The sequence below is a fragment of the Orycteropus afer genome, unplaced genomic scaffold, assembly GCF_000298275.1.
Source record: "Orycteropus afer afer isolate SDZICR_OR568_19922 unplaced genomic scaffold, OryAfe1.0 scaffold00171, whole genome shotgun sequence".
Classification (NCBI taxonomy): Eukaryota; Metazoa; Chordata; class Mammalia; order Tubulidentata; family Orycteropodidae; genus Orycteropus; species Orycteropus afer.
This window is the reverse complement of record NW_006921758.1, coordinates 4984482-5002900: the sequence shown is the minus strand read 5'-3', so window position 1 is coordinate 5002900 and position 18419 is coordinate 4984482. Positions and strand designations below refer to the sequence as shown.

Sequence of the window (18419 nt, the reverse complement as noted above, 5' to 3'; positions counted from 1 at the left end):
GATACTGCTTTTTTAAAATAAAAATAATACCAGCTCTAATATCCTGATTTGAAGGTTGTTATAAATGTCCTCCAAAGAAGATTGGAAGTATCATCAATGCCTCAAAAATACCATGAGTAAAATATTTTCTTCTGAGTTTCTTAAAGACAGGAAAATGTCATCCTACAGTACCTTTAGGTAAGATAACTACTGATTTTAAAAACAACTAACTTGTATAGCATGTTCTTCAACTCTGGGAGCATGATATCATAAGGCATTACAGTTTAGTTTTCATGTCTTCATCATTCACAACTTTGGAATATTGGTGCATATCTTTGCACTCATTGCTCTTCCCTGTAACCTTTGTCTCTACAAGGACAATTCCTGAAGAGACATTTTCACCAGGTAGACGACGCTTCCTCAAAATAAATAGAATCAGTATGGCTGGAATGTAGCTTGATCCTCTTAGTGCTGCTGGTAACCCAAGGTAGATGTATCTATTAAAAAAAAAAAAAGCTAGAGCATATTAAACCTTACATAAGCAGTGTGATGAGTATCAACTAACTTTACATATCTAAATAGTAATATTGTATTCCCATAAAGATGAGAACAGTTCATTATTTTCCATGTTGATCTTAAGTGAACAATTACACTGCACTCTCTATTAATGCTAATGTTTGCTAAAGTTTTTTGGATTTTCCATCTAGAAACCCCAATTCAGTTTCTTCATTTCTAATCTTGCTTTGCTATTTCTATTTTATCCTTTTTTCATTGAATAGGACTCCAATTTAAATTTACTATTGACAGCTTTATTCCAGGCTTTGATAAGAATGTTTTTTAACTCACCATTAATTATGATACTTATTCTTATGTTTTGGGAGCTCTGGTGGCATAGTACCTAAGGCATATGACTGCTAATCAGAAAGCTGGTGGTTCAAGCCCACCGGCTACTCCTCGGAAGGAAGACTGGGCAATCTACTTCCAGAGGGATGCTGCCTCGGAAACCCAAGGAGGGGTCGCTATAAGTCGGAACTGATTCTACGGCAGTGAGTTTGGTTTATTATTATTTTTTATAATAATAGCCTTTAACAAGCTAAGAAAGTTCCTCCTTTCTGTTCTGAGTGTGCTTAGTTTTGATCATGAACGTTGAAATGTCATCAAATCATTTTTCTGCATCTAAATTTTTTCCTTTCTTGTGTTAATAGAATATATTACATTAACAGATATTTTCTGATGTTGAACCATCCTTGCATCCATAAAAGAAACCTGATTAGTCATTTCTTATATACTGCAGTTGTTCTTAGGTGTTGTTGAATCGATTCTGACTTATAGCAACCTTGTATGACAGGGGACCATGCTGGTGACACAATAGTTAAAGTGCTTGGATGCTAACAAAAAAGTTGGTGGTTCCAACCCACCAGCCACTCTGTAGAAGAAAGATGTGGCAGTCTGCATCTGTAAAAAAAATTTCAGCCTTGGACATCCTATGGGGCAGCTCTGTTCTATACAGTTACTGTGAGTCAGAATTGACTTGACAGCGGTAGGGGTTTTTTTGTTTTGTTTTATTTTGTTGGTTTAATTTTTATGGGAGCAGATTGCCAGGTCTTTCTCCCAGAGAGCTGCTGGTTGGGTTTGGACTGCAAACATTTTGGTTAGCAGCAGAGTGCTTGACCATCGCACCCCAGCACTCTCTCTTATATACATTACTAATTTCGTACGCTAATTTTTATTAAGGATTTTTGCATATATAACTAAGTCTGACCTATAGGTTTTTGGGTTTTTTTTTTTTTTTAATGTTGACATGTTCCAGTTTGAGTATCAAGATACAAAGATAATAGCTTTATAAAACGAATTGGGACTTTTTCTTCCTTTTCTATTTCTTGGATGAACTTGTATAATGTAGGTATCATCAGTTCACTGAAAATTTTGTCAAATTTACCTTAAAAGCATCTGAACCTGGAAACTTTGAGAGATAGGGATTTTTGATCGATACGCTTTTTCAAACGACTGCGAGAATATTCATTTTTTCTATTAATTCATAGTAAAATTCAGTAATATGTATTTGTCTGTTGTTGTTGTTATATGCCGTCAAGTCGGACCCAACTCATAGCGACCCCTCCTTGGGTTTCCGAGGCAGTATCACTACGGAAGTAGATTGCCTAATCTTCCTTCCAAGGAGTTGTCTAGAAGCTTGTTATATTCAAAATCCATAAGTGTCTATACTCATTATCTTCTCTTTTTTTAATTCTTAATGGTGTTTATTTTTGCCTCTTCTCTTTCATGATTTTTCTTTTTCAGATTGTGTTATTGTTATGCTTTAATCTTTTCAAACACACAGCTTCTTTATTGCATTGATTACCTCTATGGTGCATAATCTATTTATTAATTTTCTCTTTTTCATTATTTTTATCTTTCTATGTTCAAAATTTACTTTTATTATGAAACATTTCATGTATACATAAGAAGTATAATAAATAGGTTTGTATTCACCACTCAAGCTTCCCATTTTTGCTTCAAACCATTTTTAAAAAAGAAAACAATCATAAAGTTACATTTAAGACCCCCTATAGACTGCCTCAGGGTCCTATTTCCTTCTATACTTTCCTGAATGTAACACTATGTTGAATCTTCCAGTTGTTGTGTTTGCAGTTTATAGTTGTACTAAGTATGTATGCATATATTTATAATACATACTATTATTTTATATGTTTTCAAATTTTAAACACTATACTTTTTATTCTAGAACTTTCTATATTAGCTCAATATTTTTAACTTATAGTGACAAAATATACTTCTACTTCATTTAACTACTGTGGCATAGTGCCTAAGGCAATTGACTGCTAACCCAAAGCCTGGCAGTTCAGACCCACCAATCACTCCTCGGAAGGAAGGTTGACCATCTACTTCTGTAGAGATACTGTCTTGGAAACCCAAGGAGGGGTCACTATGAGTCAAATAGACTCAATGGCAGAGAGTGAATGAATGAGTGTCTCACATTCCAGTGTATGAGCATACCACCAGTTTCCTGTTGATAGACATTTACATTGATTTTTTTCCTAACACAAACAATACTTCAATAAACATCTTTGCACCTGTCTTCTTGCTCAAGTAAGAAAACCTCTGTCTTAAATATGTGTAACGGTCTTAGGGTCTGCAACTTTGTAGATATTGCCCAAAAGTTCACTTAAGCAGATTGCCAGTTTATCTCACCAGTGTACCAGAGTTCCTGAGGCTCACAGTGTGTTTTATCATTCATATTTATAGTGTCCTTTCTTTTACAGAAAATTTGAAATCTTACATGTACTTAAATTTTCCCATTTCTTGATTTATGGTTTGTGTTTGGATTTCAAACCAAACTCAAAGCCATAATGGTCGTAAAAACATTAATATCTGTTTGTCTTGATGAGCTATACACTATTGCTCTGTTAATTCACTGTAGGCAATTCGTTTCTTTCTCAGGGTAACTTTTAAGGATTCCCCTCCCCCCTTTACCCTGAGATTTTGCAACTTTAGTCTCCATATCTACTTGTATCTATTTTACAAGGCACTTGAAGTGGCCTTTTGATCTGAAAATTCAGGTTATCTCTTCAATTATATGAAACCTTAAGCTATTATTTCATTTATCTCTGCCATGGCTTTCATTCTCTATTTCTGGAAATTCTCTTAGATATATTGTTTCATTGTTAATTGGCTTTTCTTATGTCTTCTTCCTGCCCCCCCCCGCCCCAATCTCTTCAAATCAATGTACTGCATTGTGGATAAATTCCTTAATACTCTCTGTCAGTTCATTTCCTCTCATTTAAAATACTTTTTAAACCTGGAATGTGGTATATATTTAGGATTATATTAATTATTTCAATGCTGTACATTTAATGTCTAATAAGGAATGGTAATATAAGCATCAGTATCCATTCTTAAATAAAGTCAAAATATTCTAGTCACTTGACAAAAGAAAATGTTGGTAGCATAGTGCCTAAGGCACTTGACTGCTAACCAGGAGGCTGGCGGTTCAAACCCACCAGCCACTCCTGGGAAGGAAGGTTAGGCAATCCTACTTCTGTAGTGGTAACTGCCTCGGAAACCCAAGGTGGGGTCGCTAGGAGTCGGGGCCGACTCGATGGCAAACAACAATAACAACAACACATTATATATATGAGAGAAATCTGGTGGGGTAGTGCCTAAGGCACTTGACAGCTAACTAGAAGGCTGGCGGTTCAAACCCATCAGCCACTCCTCAGGAGGAAGGTTGGGCAATCTACTTCCATAGTGATACTGCCTCGGAACCCCAAGGAGGGGACACTATGAGTAGGATCCAACTCCACGGCAGTGAGTTTGGTTTATAATATATAAAGTCTATTGCTTAGAAATCAGTTCTAAAAAAAAATAAATATCTCTACCTGAAATTAGTGGAATTATATATCCTGCATGCCCCTGGCTCGCCACACTTCAAAGTTCCCCAATGTAAACATGTGGAGTCCACTAAAGCTCCAAAATATATAGGTGCAGGAATTCCAGCTACAATTAAAAGAGAGAAACAAAAATCCATCAACGACATAACAAATAAGATGCTTTATTTTGCTTGCAAACATTTCAAATTTTTCTATTTTTAGAATAAATAAAGTTTAGAAAAGTGTACAGCTAATGCTTTAAATGTTATTTTTAGAATTAGAGGTTGCTATTTTTTGTAAAGGTTGTAGATTTTAAAGGATACAGGGTGTGATGAATAAACTAAAAATTATTGCAAGAGAAAACTTTGAATTAAATATTCTAAACTTTATATTTTTTCTCCAAAGATTAGACCAATCATGTGAATATTTTATTTTAGCAAAGCATTTCCTGTTCACTTGCTTTTCAAGTTTTCTAATGGTTGAAAAGTGGACAAACGGCTAGGTAGGACCTTTCAACATAAAAAGAGAAAATTCTCTCTCTTTTTGTAGTTTATTCTCACACTAATTGTAAAGTGTTTTTCCAAAGCAGAAGGGAAAATATTTGCTAAGCTGTTACTCTGAGACAGTGATTTCATTACAAATATTCAATAATGATGATATGATGGTGGGAAAATATTTTTACCAAATACTCTTGTACAAAAAGCATGTATTCCCACACCAAGAGACTTCTCTTCAGACTTGATACATCTGAAAAACAAATAAACAAATAAAAGAAAATAGATATTTAATAACTACCATAGTCTGTTAACAGAACTTATGTGTAGGAATAATACTGAGGTTAGAAAATTTTACTCTCATAGTCAGTTCTTGGTTGTTCGGGGGTTGATTATCCAGATTGTAGTCTACTCAGAAGTCCCATTTCTAGACTGTGACATCTAACCATTATCAATTTTGCTTGTTTATTTTCTATCGGGAAGTTGGTGAAGAAGAAAATAATGCATATCAGCCAATTTCCACTCCTGTATCCTCCTAATGTCATTAGTTGTTCTTGATTCTAATGGTTAAACCCTTAGCCTAAAGCAAGAACACTGCAGCTCTGGCTGTATTCATATTTATATCAGCAAAATATAAACAACCTGAGAATTTACATAAGTAAATATAAGGAGGAAATAAATCAAGGGTAAAACTTTTAAAAGGAAACTGATGGAAAAATCCAAAACAAACCTATTTTAACTGATCTGTTTTAACTTTAAGAGTTGCAAAGAGATTTCTACATTCCATCCAAAAATCACCCCACCTTTTCACTGTTGTCTAAAATTCCTGAGTATAGTTAAAAACATAATTTCTTAATGTCACTTTTTAGTGTCTCAAATACTTGAGGGTCAACATAGCCATTTGTTGGAAGAATTCAGTTCCAGAACTCCTATGTGCCCCTAATCTTTACTGAGTAACTCAAGGCTGAGAAAATAAAAGCAGCTCCTCTTCACAAAAGGATACACTATATTTTTAGTAAAAACATCATTTTATTGGCATTTTCTTTGTACAATATTTTTTCAAAGAATTTTGTTGGATGACAACAATACTACAATCTCTTAAAGTGAGACACAGCTGTTCTGGGCACTATCTACCTGACACATAACTTTCTTAAAACAACAGCAATAATGTTAATCAGAATATATTTCATTTAAATATGTCAGATTTTTTCAAATGAATCTGTAGATTTCATACAAACCCAATTACAACTCTCATGGAGATATAAAGATGAATGAATAGCTAAGTCAACAGGACCTCTGTAGTGCCTTAGGCACTATACCACCAGAGATTCTTAGACATCATAGGCTCCAAGTGGCTTTCTTAGAAAAACTAACCTTAATAAATGACCAGAAAGTTATCTAACAAAACAATGAAAATAAATCTTGTACCTCAAGAGAACCATATATCCAGGTATGGCAGCTAAAGAATAAATAAAACTGCCGAGAGCTGACAATATTAAAAAGTACTGAAGCATCATGGCACAGCCATGTCCTTTGTCACACAGCCCAAGAACTGCAGATGAATTTAGTGATGTTTGAATGCAGCTACAATTTTGGAACACCTGTCAAAAAATAATGCATAATTACAGTTAAGGAAGAAAAACTCTTGAACGTAAATTTCAAATATTTGCTACATAGCCAGTTGGACTGAGATGGAGACTGCTTCTACCCTTTATCCCATCTCCTTTATGGTGTCTCTCTGGATTATAGCATAAAATATTATATTGAAGAATAGCTTCAGAAAAATATATACATTGTTTGTTTCTAAACATTTGTAGTAAATTTGCAATAATAACTCAGCTTTCCTAAAGGTATGCCAAAAAAAAAAATGTTATCCTGCACATTGTGAGACAGCATAGGACCAGGTAATGTTTTGTTTGTTTGTTCTATTGTATATAAGGTCACTATGAGTCAGAACCAACTCAATGGCACCTAACAACAATAACAATTTTGCCATAACCATAAACACAGCAAACAAAATGTGCTTCAGAGCACTCAACAGAACATTAAAATGTTAATATTTGAAGCAAATTATTATTTGCTTCAAAAAATAGTTTACTTTTGTTGCTGTTAAGTGCCGTCAAGTCGTTTCCAACTCATAGCGACCCCATGCACAGCAGAACGAAACACTGCCTAAGCCCGCGCCAGCCCCACAATCCCTGCTATACTTGAGCCCATCATCGCAGCCACCGTGTCAATCCATCTCGTTGAAGGCCTCCCCCTCTTTCATGGACCCTCCACCCTACCAAGCATGACATCCTTCTCCAGGGAATGGTCCCTTCTGACAACATGACCAAAATAGGTGAGACGAAGTCTGGCCATTCTTGCTTCCAAGGAGCATTCTGGCTGCACTTCCTCCAGGACAGATCTGTTAGTTCTTTTAGAACACAGTAAATTCAACCTTTTTGAATTGTGGAATGTTTCTAGCTCTTGATAAATATCAAAGTTTACATTTTATTCTGAACACCAACCAACATTTTAAGAATTGTGACATTTGTGAGGTAAGAAAACACGCCTAATTTTATTTTCATAAAATGTATTAGAATGTGAAAAACACAGAAAGTACGTGCATACATATGCACAGAAAGAAAGAACAAAAATAAAAAAGGTCACAGAACTAGATGGTGCCTGGCTCCTACTACCAACCACTTTGACCAAGACCATAATAGAAGGTCTTGGTTGTTGTTGTTGTTGTTGTTGTTATGTGCCATCGAGTCAGATCCAACTCATAGCAACCCCTCCTTGGGTTTCCTAGGCAGTATCACTATAGAAGTAAATTGCCCAAGCTTCCTTCTGAGGATGGCTGGTGGGTTTGAACCACCAGCCTTCTGGTTAGCAGTCAAGTGCCTTAGGCACTATGATACCAGAGTTCCCAAAGGTCCTAGTTAGAATGGGTTAAAAAAAAAAAAAAAAAGTAGAACAAAATTCAAAGACAAATAATAATAATAACAACAACTAGACTTAATGGCTTGAAAGAGACTAAAAGAACCCCTTAAGACTGTTGCCCTGAAAAACCTTCTAACTTAAAAATGAAACACTCTCAGTGTCCACTTTCCAGCCAAATAATAGGCAACGTGAAGAATGTACTTCTCAAAACAATCAACTACACAAAAATAGGACAATATTTGCCCAAAACCAAACATTAGAAACAGAGACAGGAAAACTCTACAAATGGAAATGGGAAACTCAGGGAGGAAGTAGGGATAGTGCTGATACATTGCAGGGATTGCGATCGGTGTCATGTTCATCTGTGCAGGAACTACTGATTGGGAAAATTAATTCGCTATGTAAACTTTCACATAATGTTCAACAAAATTAAAAAGATGGCGATCAAAACTTCCAACTTTCTCTCAATGACCAAAATATTTCAGATGAGAGTATACTTAACCTAAATTTTCTGAATAATCTAAAATGCTTTGAAATTACATATTAGGACTCAGAACTATGAAGGTTTTAAATGAAATCTAGGAAATAAAAGGCAAATCAAGTGAGTATCTAGAAAATAACTGATTTTTTTCCTACAAAAAAAAGATAATTTAATTTTTAAAAATTAAATTTACTTTATTCAATGCAGGCTCAGTTCGTATCTGAAAGGTATCAATCAAATATACAACATAAAAGCTCTGTTAAAAAAGACTATAGGCTATTACCATATTAATTCCTGATCCAGTGGACTTCTCACAACCAGCAAGACAAGCTGACATGTACGACAAACCATTGTCTCCACAAACAGGGTCCCAAATTTTAATTGGGCAGTTACAGTTCATGTTACAATCAGCAAAGAGAGTATTTCCCACATATAAATCATGTTGCATTCTGAAATAATTAAAATGATGTCATGGATATTGAACAATTATTAAACCATTTTCTTTTCTTCCTTTTATCTCAATCCCCAATTAATTTCCTCTCCTCCCACAACATAGAAAGAGAAATCTGATAAAATATTTCTAACACCGATCACAGATTTCTAAACTTTAACTTCCACTACCTTAAATATTTACTACTTTTTCTTAGGACTTTCATAGCCTAAAATGGAGTCCTGTGATTATATTTAGAGAGAAGCAAGAAGTAGGAATTACTATTTAGTATTAGATCAGAGCATAGTGGCTAAGACATTTGCCTGCTAACCAGACGGCTGGCGGTTCAAACCCACCAGCCACTCCTCGGAAGGAAGGTTGGGCAATCCTACTTCCGTAGTGATACTGCCTCGGAAGCCCAAGGAGGGGTCGCTATGAGTCGGGTTTGACTCGAGGGCACATAACAACAACAACAACATTAGATCAGAGAGTATGAGGGACAGATTTGTGCAAGATAGTGCTAGGCCCATTTCACGTCAAATGTATGTCTTTGAAGTCCATTAAACACTTTCTTTCAAACAGAGTTTTGAAGATACAGTATGGTTTTAGCTATAATTTTTACTCTGAAATTGTATGGCCTCTTTGTTGATGAGATCACATTTACCCTAAGGCTTGACTATTGAAATACCACAAGCTAGAGGGATATTGCTCAGCTATCAACTATCCTCCAGCACTAGAAATTGAGGATACTCAAAAGACTAAAACAAAGAAGAAGATATACAAAAACAACAAAGCAGAGCCAAATAATTGTCACTTCTAGGTCAGACCAAGGTGTCTTTTATTCATGTTCTACTTCTTGTGAGCTCTGGGATTTTGGTGAAGTGATTAACTTCTTTGACACCATTTTCTCATCCATAAAATGATAGTAATAAAATTAGTGCCTTAAAGTTGTTATGAGGATTAATCAGAAAAGTTATCAAAAGTAGTTTTTATTATTATTTATTTTTATTGTCTACTTCATAATGGTCCTTTGATTAAAATGTCATTCCCATTATCAAATGAAGCCTATGACTAGAGCAGTTTGGTTTTATTCAAGTTACGTCGTCTCTCTGGAAATCAGGATAATTGGAGATGATTGAACTAGACAATCTTTAAAATCATCTTCATTTTTATATTCTCAGTTTCTATATAGATGTGGGTAAAGAGGTTTGCCATGAACTCCCTTTGTCATTTAATCTCTCTGAATCTTAATTTCTTTACCTATAAAATAGAAATAATAATAGCTATCTTTAAGAGAGATGACAAGACTCAAATCAGACAATGAATATGAGATTAATTTATGCTTTTTGTATTTAAAATTATTCCAATCTTATATTCTTTGGTAATTTTAGGGAGAGAACATTTTAGGGTGCCTTCATTTAATTTTAACTTATTACATGACTACATAAATATGGCCTTCAAATGAACTTAGAAAGTTAGCATCACTGTGCAAGCCTTTCTAGAACCTAAATAATCCTCAAAATGAAAGATCTAAATTAATTCAATGCCTTTGATATAACTATACAAATGACATATAAAATAAATGAATTCATATATATATGCTACTAACTATTGAAAAGGTGTGGCTTTAATTAGAAAACAACATACCCTTCATAAGATGTGGTTAGGCCAGCAACTGAAGAATTATCACAGGTTGTGACAAAACACAAAAAATAGAGAAGATATTCAAGTAAAGATAACCAACATCCTATGTGGGCAGCTTGTTTGACAGTAATCTTGAACTTCTTCATAATTAAACCACCAACAATATATCCAATGCATATTGGAGGTAAGTTATAAATACCTGTAAATGCAAGTAAAATATTATTTTCAAAGTGAATTAGCAAGGGAACAAATATTCTATCATTTTTATCTAATATGACTTACATAATAAATTATATAGGTCCAATTCACAGTGAAGAAGGATGGTTTAATTGCATTCCTATTGATTACATGTTACAGCTCTTTGTATGTACATACCCATAAAGTCAAGGTGGTACAGTTAGGTACAGTTGGTCGGCTCCGACTCATAGTGACCCTATGTACAACACTGCCCAGTCCTGTGACAGCCTCACAATCCCTGCTATGCCTGAGCCTATCATTGCAGCCATTATGTCAATCCATGTCTTTGAGGGCTTTCTCCTTTTTTGCTGAGCCTCCACTTTACCAAGCATGATATCCTTCTCAAGAGAATGGTCCCTTCTGACAATATGACCAAGGTAGGTCAGACGAAGTCTGGCAATTCTCGCTGCCAAGGAGCATTCTGGCTGCACTTCTTCCAGGACAAATTTATTTATTCTTCTGGAAGTCCATGGTACTTTTGGTATTCTTAGCGAACACAACTCAAAAGTATCAACTCTTCTTTCATCTTCCTTATTTATTGTCCAGCTTTCATATGCATATCAAGTGATTGAAAGTACCACGGGTTGGGTTAGGTGCACGTTAGTCTTCAAAGAGATATCTTTGCTCTTCAGCACTTTAAAGAAGGCTTTTACAACAGATTTGCCCAATGCAATATGTCATCTGATTTCCTGACTGCTTCTTCCATTGGTGTTGACTGTGGAACCAAGTAATATGAAATCTTTGACAACTTAAGTTTTTTCCTCCATTTATTGTGATGCTGCTTATTGGTCAGTCCAGTTATGAGGATGTTGGCTTTCTTCATGTTGAGGTGTAATCCATGCTACAGACTGTAGTCTTTAATCTTCATCAGTAAGTGCTTCAAGTCATCTTCACTTCCAGCAAGCAAGCAAGGTTGTGTCATCTGCATATTGCAGGTTGTTAATGAGTCTTTTCTAATCGTGATGCAGTGTTCTTCTTCATGTAGTCCAGCTCCTTGGATTATTTGCTCACCATACAGATTGAATAAGTATGGTGAAAGGATACATCCCTGACACACTCCCTTTCTGATTTTAAACCATGCAGTGCTCCCTGGATCTGTTCTAATGACAGCCTCCGGTCTATGTACAGGTTCCTCATGAGCACAATTAAGTGTTCTGGAATTCCCATTCTTCTCAATGTTATCCATAATCTGTTACGATCCATACAGTTGAATGCTTTTGCCAGGATCATAGTCAATATCTCTTTTCTTAGGGTCCAGGCAGGAGAGAAAAGTCAACACAAATCAATAATTTACAGGTAGTCCCCAGGTTACAAATGTCTGACTTACAGACAACTCTTACTTATAAATTCATCCTCACTTTGAAACAATTGAACCAACCCCCCATTCGAAACAAATTCTGCATCACAATCACCTTCCCATGCTGCACATGTAGCTTTTAAATTGTTGGAAACATTCGGAGCCTTTTCTTGCAGAGTAAGGCTAAATAAGAACCATATGCACTTGTTCAGACTTACCTACAAATATTTGACTTAAAACTACACTTAGGAATAGATCTCATTCATAACCTGTAGACTGCCTGGATTGTTTACCATTCTATGGAGGTGGAATTTTTCGCATTTATGGGGTTTCACATTTGTTTATTCCTACTATGGTTGTTAATAATCTGACTCAGCCCAAGGTACCAACACTAGTTGCTGTTGAGTTGATTCCAACTCATTGTGACCCCATGTGTGTCACAGTAGAACGGTGCTCCATGGGATTTTCAATGGCTGATTCTTCTGGAAGTAGAACACCAGGCTTTTCTTCCTGGACACTTCTGGATGGACTCAAACCTCCAACCTTTGAGCAGCCAAGTTTTCACCACCCAGGGCCTTCTAGGATACTATGAAGGTTCACTTTGTCGAGCTTTTGGTTGCCAAGTATATTCACATTACATGTCTTGCTGCTGCTGACTAGTGTATTCTCCTTTCTGGTCACTCAAGAAAAGGAGGAAAAAGGAAAAGACAACCCAGGGTTGCATTTTTTCAGTGGCATGGTTTGGTCACTGGATTAAATTCTTAGGAGAGCTTGTTAAAAATCCATTCCAGAGCTCCACACCAGAGAATGATTTAGCATATATGAGTTAGGTCCCAGGAATATGGACCTTTAACAAGTACTATAGGCTATTTAGGAGCTCTGGTAGCATAGTGCCTAAGGCACTTGACTGCTCACCAGAAGGTTGGCGGTTCAAACCCACCAGCCACTCCTTGGAAGGAAGGTTGGGCAATCCAACTTCCGTAGTGATACTGCCTCGGAAACCCAAGGAGGGGTCGCTATGAGTCGGGGCTGACTTGATGGCAAACAACAACAACAACAACAACATAGGTTATTCGTATACAGAATTTGTAAATAGTCAAAAAGAAATACCCCGGGGGGGGGGGGAAAGATGGGTAGAACTACTGGATTGGAGTTAGTGTGGTCACAGGAAAATCAGAATTATGTGGCTGCACAGCCACTTAAAAATCACCAGGTGGATAAGGGAACTAAATTAGGAGGAAAACAAGAATCAATGGATTAGAGCAGAAATAATCAAATCTGAGAGTGAAATGTGAAATCCTATTGCTTTAACTCCTCTTTACTTATTTAAACAAACAGAATGCATCTCTAAAATTTTTACCTAATTTTTGCATTCTCCAAAATCTTTACAAATATGATTTTGTATTCTGACCGAAAAGGATATTCCTGATCTCTTCCCTTTCCCATAGGGAAAATATACCTGAGCCAGAAATACACTAAGAGACTTCAGTTTAAGAGGTTCCTAGACCTATCACCACGCTATTCACTACACAAACCAAAGCAAATTCACTGCTGTCAAGTCGATTCTGACTCATAGCAACCCCTCCTTGGGTTTCCAAGGCGGTATCTCTGCAGAAGTAGATTGCTCAGTCTTCCTTCTGAGGAATGGCTGGTGGATTTGAACAACCCGGCTTCTAGTATAGCAGTCACATGTCCTAGGCACTACACCACCAGAGCTCCCACTACATCATGGAAGAAAATCAGGCTAATAATACACTTACCAATTAGAAAAATAGCATCTGAAGATGATTTTCCATATTGTTGTTCTATATATTTAGGCATAAAGGAGATCATATTAATAAATGCATTGAATTGTAGCACACTTATGAGTATGAAAAGCATGTACACTGGGTTGAATAAAAGACTTTTCATAAATGGTAAAAAATCTGAAATGAAAGAAAAACCACAGTGTAAACAAACTTGGCTTTGTATTTTGTGGTTGACTGTTACTGAAACATCAATCTTCCCTTCCCCCTGCAAAAAAAAATATATGTGTGTGTGTGTGTGTACTACATATGTGTGTGTGTGTATGTGCATATATATATATATATATATATATATATATATATATATATATATATATGGAGTGCTGATAGCATAGTGCCTAAGGCACTTGACTGCTTGCTACCTAGAAGGCTAGTGGTTCAAACCCACCAGCCACTCTGCAGAAGGAAGACTGGGCAATCTACTTGCATAAAGATTTTCCACCTCTGAAACCCAGTGGGGTTTGCTATGAGTTGGAATCAGCTTGATGCCAGTGAATTTGGTTTTGATATGTGTATATGTATGTATATATATGTATATGTATGTATATGCATGTATATGTACATGTATATATAAAACCAAAAAAAACAAACTCACTGCAATCAAGTCAATTGCAACTCACAGCAACCTCCATTAGGTTTCCCAAGCAGTGGAGGTAAATCTTTACAGAAGTAGATTGCCCAGTCTGCCTTCCAAGGATGGCTGGTGGGTTTGAACCTCCAACTTTCTGGTTAGTCAAATGCCTTAGGGACTATGCCACCAGAGTTCCTTCATATGTGTGTGTGTGTGTTTATGTGTGTGTGTATATATATATGTGTGTGTGTATGTGTATATATGTATATGTATATATATGCATGTGTGTGTGTATATATATATATATATATATATATATATATATATATGTTTTCCAATTTTATAATATACACATATTCATTAATTATTTTTACTCCTTGAAAGCTAAAGTTATAAAGCTGTTTTGGTAGTTTCGATAAGTCAGTGATTCAGTTGACTAAGTAGGAATCAGAACATAGTCATTTTATCTTCACTAAGTTACTGTTTTGTCTCAAGCCAACATTAAAAAAAGGCCAAAATATTGGCCACACCATATTCTTTTTATCTTTCTCTTTTCCCTTCTATTACCATCCTGTCTTCTTTAGAGCTGATCTAGAATGAGAACATATTTCCATGTTGCCCCATTCTAGAAAATTAGGAAGGAATCTATTTGATAAGTAAATTTACTCTCAAATATTGATATTAAGAATTTTTGAACATTTAAAATATGTTAGAATCAACATTTCTCAGGTACCAGAAATATTTCTGCTTCTTCAGAACAATTTCCTTGTATCTGCTAACAGCTCTCAACTGGATGTACATTCAAATCACCTGGGAATGTTTTTAAAAATAGCAACAGCAAGGTCCCACCCTCAGACATATGGATTCAATGGGTACATAACGACAATTTGAGTGTTTTAACCTATAACTTAGGTTCAGAGTGTGGACTGAAAGCAAGCTCAAAGCCAAATCTGTGGCAGATCTCAAGTGTGTAAAGCCACACTGCCACCGTTTGGGGTCAAAATCTTACTTCCTGTTTCTTTTCACTTTTCCTGTTGTCGTGCTCTCTGTCTTGACTTCCTTATGTTATATTTTCCTGGTCCTATTTTCCTTGCCTAAAATCCTTTCGGTAACAAAATATCAATAAGTTAAAAAATTAGAGAAAGAAATCACAGCATAGTGCATAGAAATGAATTGTAATAGCAGAATTCATATTTATGGATAAGGGACATGACAAGAGAGAGAGGTGTGATCAAAGTCCCTTAGATCTTTTAAAAACAACTATGTTTGTTGACATTTTTGTCCTATTGAATGAGTCTCAGTAGGTCAAATTTCTTTTCTAAACACATTGCACTAAATTAAGCTCTTTCCTAGTTCGCAATTGAATTGTTCTTACCAAAATAATATTATATATGTTACAATCCTCTAACAAACTATATCAACTCTTTAAGAAGAATTGTTAATATAATGTCAGAATTCACAAAATCCTGAATTGTTTCCTAGGATCTAAACAGGATTAAATTATGTTCAATTGAAATTTAATTGGATGTTTCATAGTTAATAAGAATTCTGTAGAAGTCAGTAATATAATTTATGGGTGACAGCAAGAATAGCAATAACAAGAAAAACAATACTAATAATAGCAGGAGTAATAAGGCTACTATGTGGCAGAATCCCTTTTCATCTTTACACAACCCTATAAGTACTACTATTATCCCATTTTACAGATAAGAAAACTGAGCTCCATCTCACCACTTTAAAAACACTCTTAAAATAAAATCTAATGCCTAGGTAACATACCAAACTAATTATATCAGAACTTCCTGGGATTAGCATAGAATCTTCCAGCATCAGTATTTGCAAAAATACTCCCATGATTCCAATATACTGCCATATCTGAGAATCAGTATTTTGGAATACTAACTACTTGGGCCACTTTAGCTTTGCTTTCCATAGAAACACCTTTTATTCTGTATGCTTTGAGTTTTTATTGAGGATTTAGACAAATAAAATTAAAAAAAAAAAAACTGTTAAATGAAATGTGTCCCTGAACTTACTATAAAACCACCCCATAGTTCAATTATTTCCTGCACCATATCTCCTATGATCGTTTCTTTCTTTTACAATCTGTTAGTTGGGGGACAGTTTTCTCTTTAAGAATTACTATTCTTCCCACTAGCAAATATAGATAATTATGTGGCCTATCACACTTTCTTTTTCTATGTTAAATTCCAGAAAGCTCCCAGTTAAACTAAAATTTTGATTACAGAACTATCCTATCTCTTGAGATTAGTATATATTTTTTTCTTGTTGTTGTTCTTAATTTAACTTTCTAATTTTTTCTAATTAAGACTATATTTTCTATAAAATGTAATTTTTAGTGCATATAGGTACAAATAAAATAAATATTTATTGAGTGCCTCAACTGACATAAAAAATTATAGAAAGGTTGAGCTAAGATTCTTCAACTTCCAAATTATATCATTTATTTCCAAGTAGTAGTACAGGAGCAATTAGATTAGTTAAAAACTACAGTCCATTTATGACATTGTTAATGTCAAACTGTGATCACATACCATTACATATTATAATATTAGCCTAAAATAGAAATACATTCATGTAAAATGCAAGGGAAATTATATAGTATTTAAAATTTGTATATTTGCCTTTAGTGATTCCATCCTTTTCCTGCTTGACCTCTTGATCTTTATGTTTCTCCTCCTTGTCAATTTTATCAACATTATCCTTTAGTCCTTCCTTTGGAAGCGTTTTGGGCAAAAAGAAAAAAGGAATGGCAGTGAGCACATTCACTCCTGCACAAATCAAAAAGCCAAACCACCATGCACCAACCCAACGAGTGTCAGTGGGAGTTATTGTCAGATCATCTGTAAAGAAATAGACACATTTTTATTCTTTACGTCATTATTTCCTGTACAAATTAAAGAAAATTATTAAAAGTAGAATTCTCAGGTTCTATCCAAATATCATAAACAAGAACACGATAAACAGAAAAGGTTGAAGTTGCCAAGGATTTCATTTTACTTGGATCCACAATCAATGCCCATTGAAGCAACAGTCAAGAAATCAAAGGACACAGTGTGCTGGGGAAATCTGCCACAAAAGACTTCTTTACATTGTTAAAAAGCAAAGATTTCACTTTGAGGACTAAGGTGCAGCTGACCTTAGCCATGGTATTTTTAATGACCTCATGTTGTTGTTGTTATGTGCCGTCGAATCGGACCTGACTCATAGCGATCCTTCCTTGGGTTTCTGAGGCAGTATCACTATGGAAGTAGATTGCCCATCTCATATGCATGCAAAAACTGAACAATGAATAAGGAAAAATGAAAAAGAATTGATGCCTTTGAATTATAGTGTTGAAAAAGAATCTTGAATATACCATGGACTGTCAGAAGAACACCCAAATTTGTCCTGGTTGAAGTACAGCCAGAAAGCTCCTTAGAAGCAAGGATGGCAAGACTTTGCCTCTTGTATCATGGTCATGTTGTCAGGAGGGACCAGTCCCAAGAGAAGGATATCATGCTTAATAATGTAGAGGGTTAGTGAAACAGAGGAAGGCCTTCAACTAGATGGATTGACACAGTGGCTGCAACAATGTGCTCTAGCGTAGCAATGATTGTGAGGATGGCACCGAACTGAGTAGTGCTTCATTCTGTTGTACAGAGAGTCATTATGGGTCAGAACCAACTTGAAGGCATCTAACAACAATCACCATATCCAAGTATCAAATTTATATATAATTTCAGTATTCAGGAAACTTATTTTATAATGTGACAAAGCACCCAAGTCTAGCAATTAATTAGTCTATTTGTCCTATTATGTAAGAAATTTATTTAAAAAAAAAAAAAAAAAAAAAACTAGACATTAAATAAATAAGAGTTCTATTTAACCACCAACAAATGATTGCTTGATTAAATCAATTGATTAAATCAATGTGCTAAATCTTTCCAAACCAAGATTATGGTATCAGAAAATACACTCAATTTTGAGTCAGGAGATCAGTATTTTACTTTGTTCTTCTGCTCACTAGTTTGAAACATTTGAAAAGTTACTTAAACTCCTCAATTTCAGTTTTCTTATCCATGAAGTGGAAAGATCTATCTGAATGTCATCTAAGGCAATGATTAGCTATGATCACTTACCTGAAAGTGCGCTGTGTACTCTAGAC

The 18419-nt window shown here is 35.2% G+C and overlaps 1 protein-coding gene across 1 annotated transcript in view; it reads right to left on the bottom strand.

The window, feature by feature from the left end:
- Nucleotides 1-256: 256 nt before the first annotated feature.
- The window catches only part of SLCO1A2 (solute carrier organic anion transporter family member 1A2), a 35324-nt gene continuing 17161 nt past the window's right edge, over nucleotides 257-18419 (bottom strand). The window contains exons 7-14 of the mRNA XM_007946787.2: nucleotides 16897-17115; nucleotides 13636-13800; nucleotides 10345-10540; nucleotides 8551-8716; nucleotides 6290-6462; nucleotides 5050-5114; nucleotides 4377-4494; nucleotides 257-476 (exon numbers count right to left, since the gene is read on the bottom strand). Of these exons, the coding sequence (XP_007944978.1) occupies nucleotides 257-476; nucleotides 4377-4494; nucleotides 5050-5114; nucleotides 6290-6462; nucleotides 8551-8716; nucleotides 10345-10540; nucleotides 13636-13800; nucleotides 16897-17115 (1322 nt within the window). The remainder of the gene's footprint in view (nucleotides 477-4376; nucleotides 4495-5049; nucleotides 5115-6289; nucleotides 6463-8550; nucleotides 8717-10344; nucleotides 10541-13635; nucleotides 13801-16896; nucleotides 17116-18419) is intronic.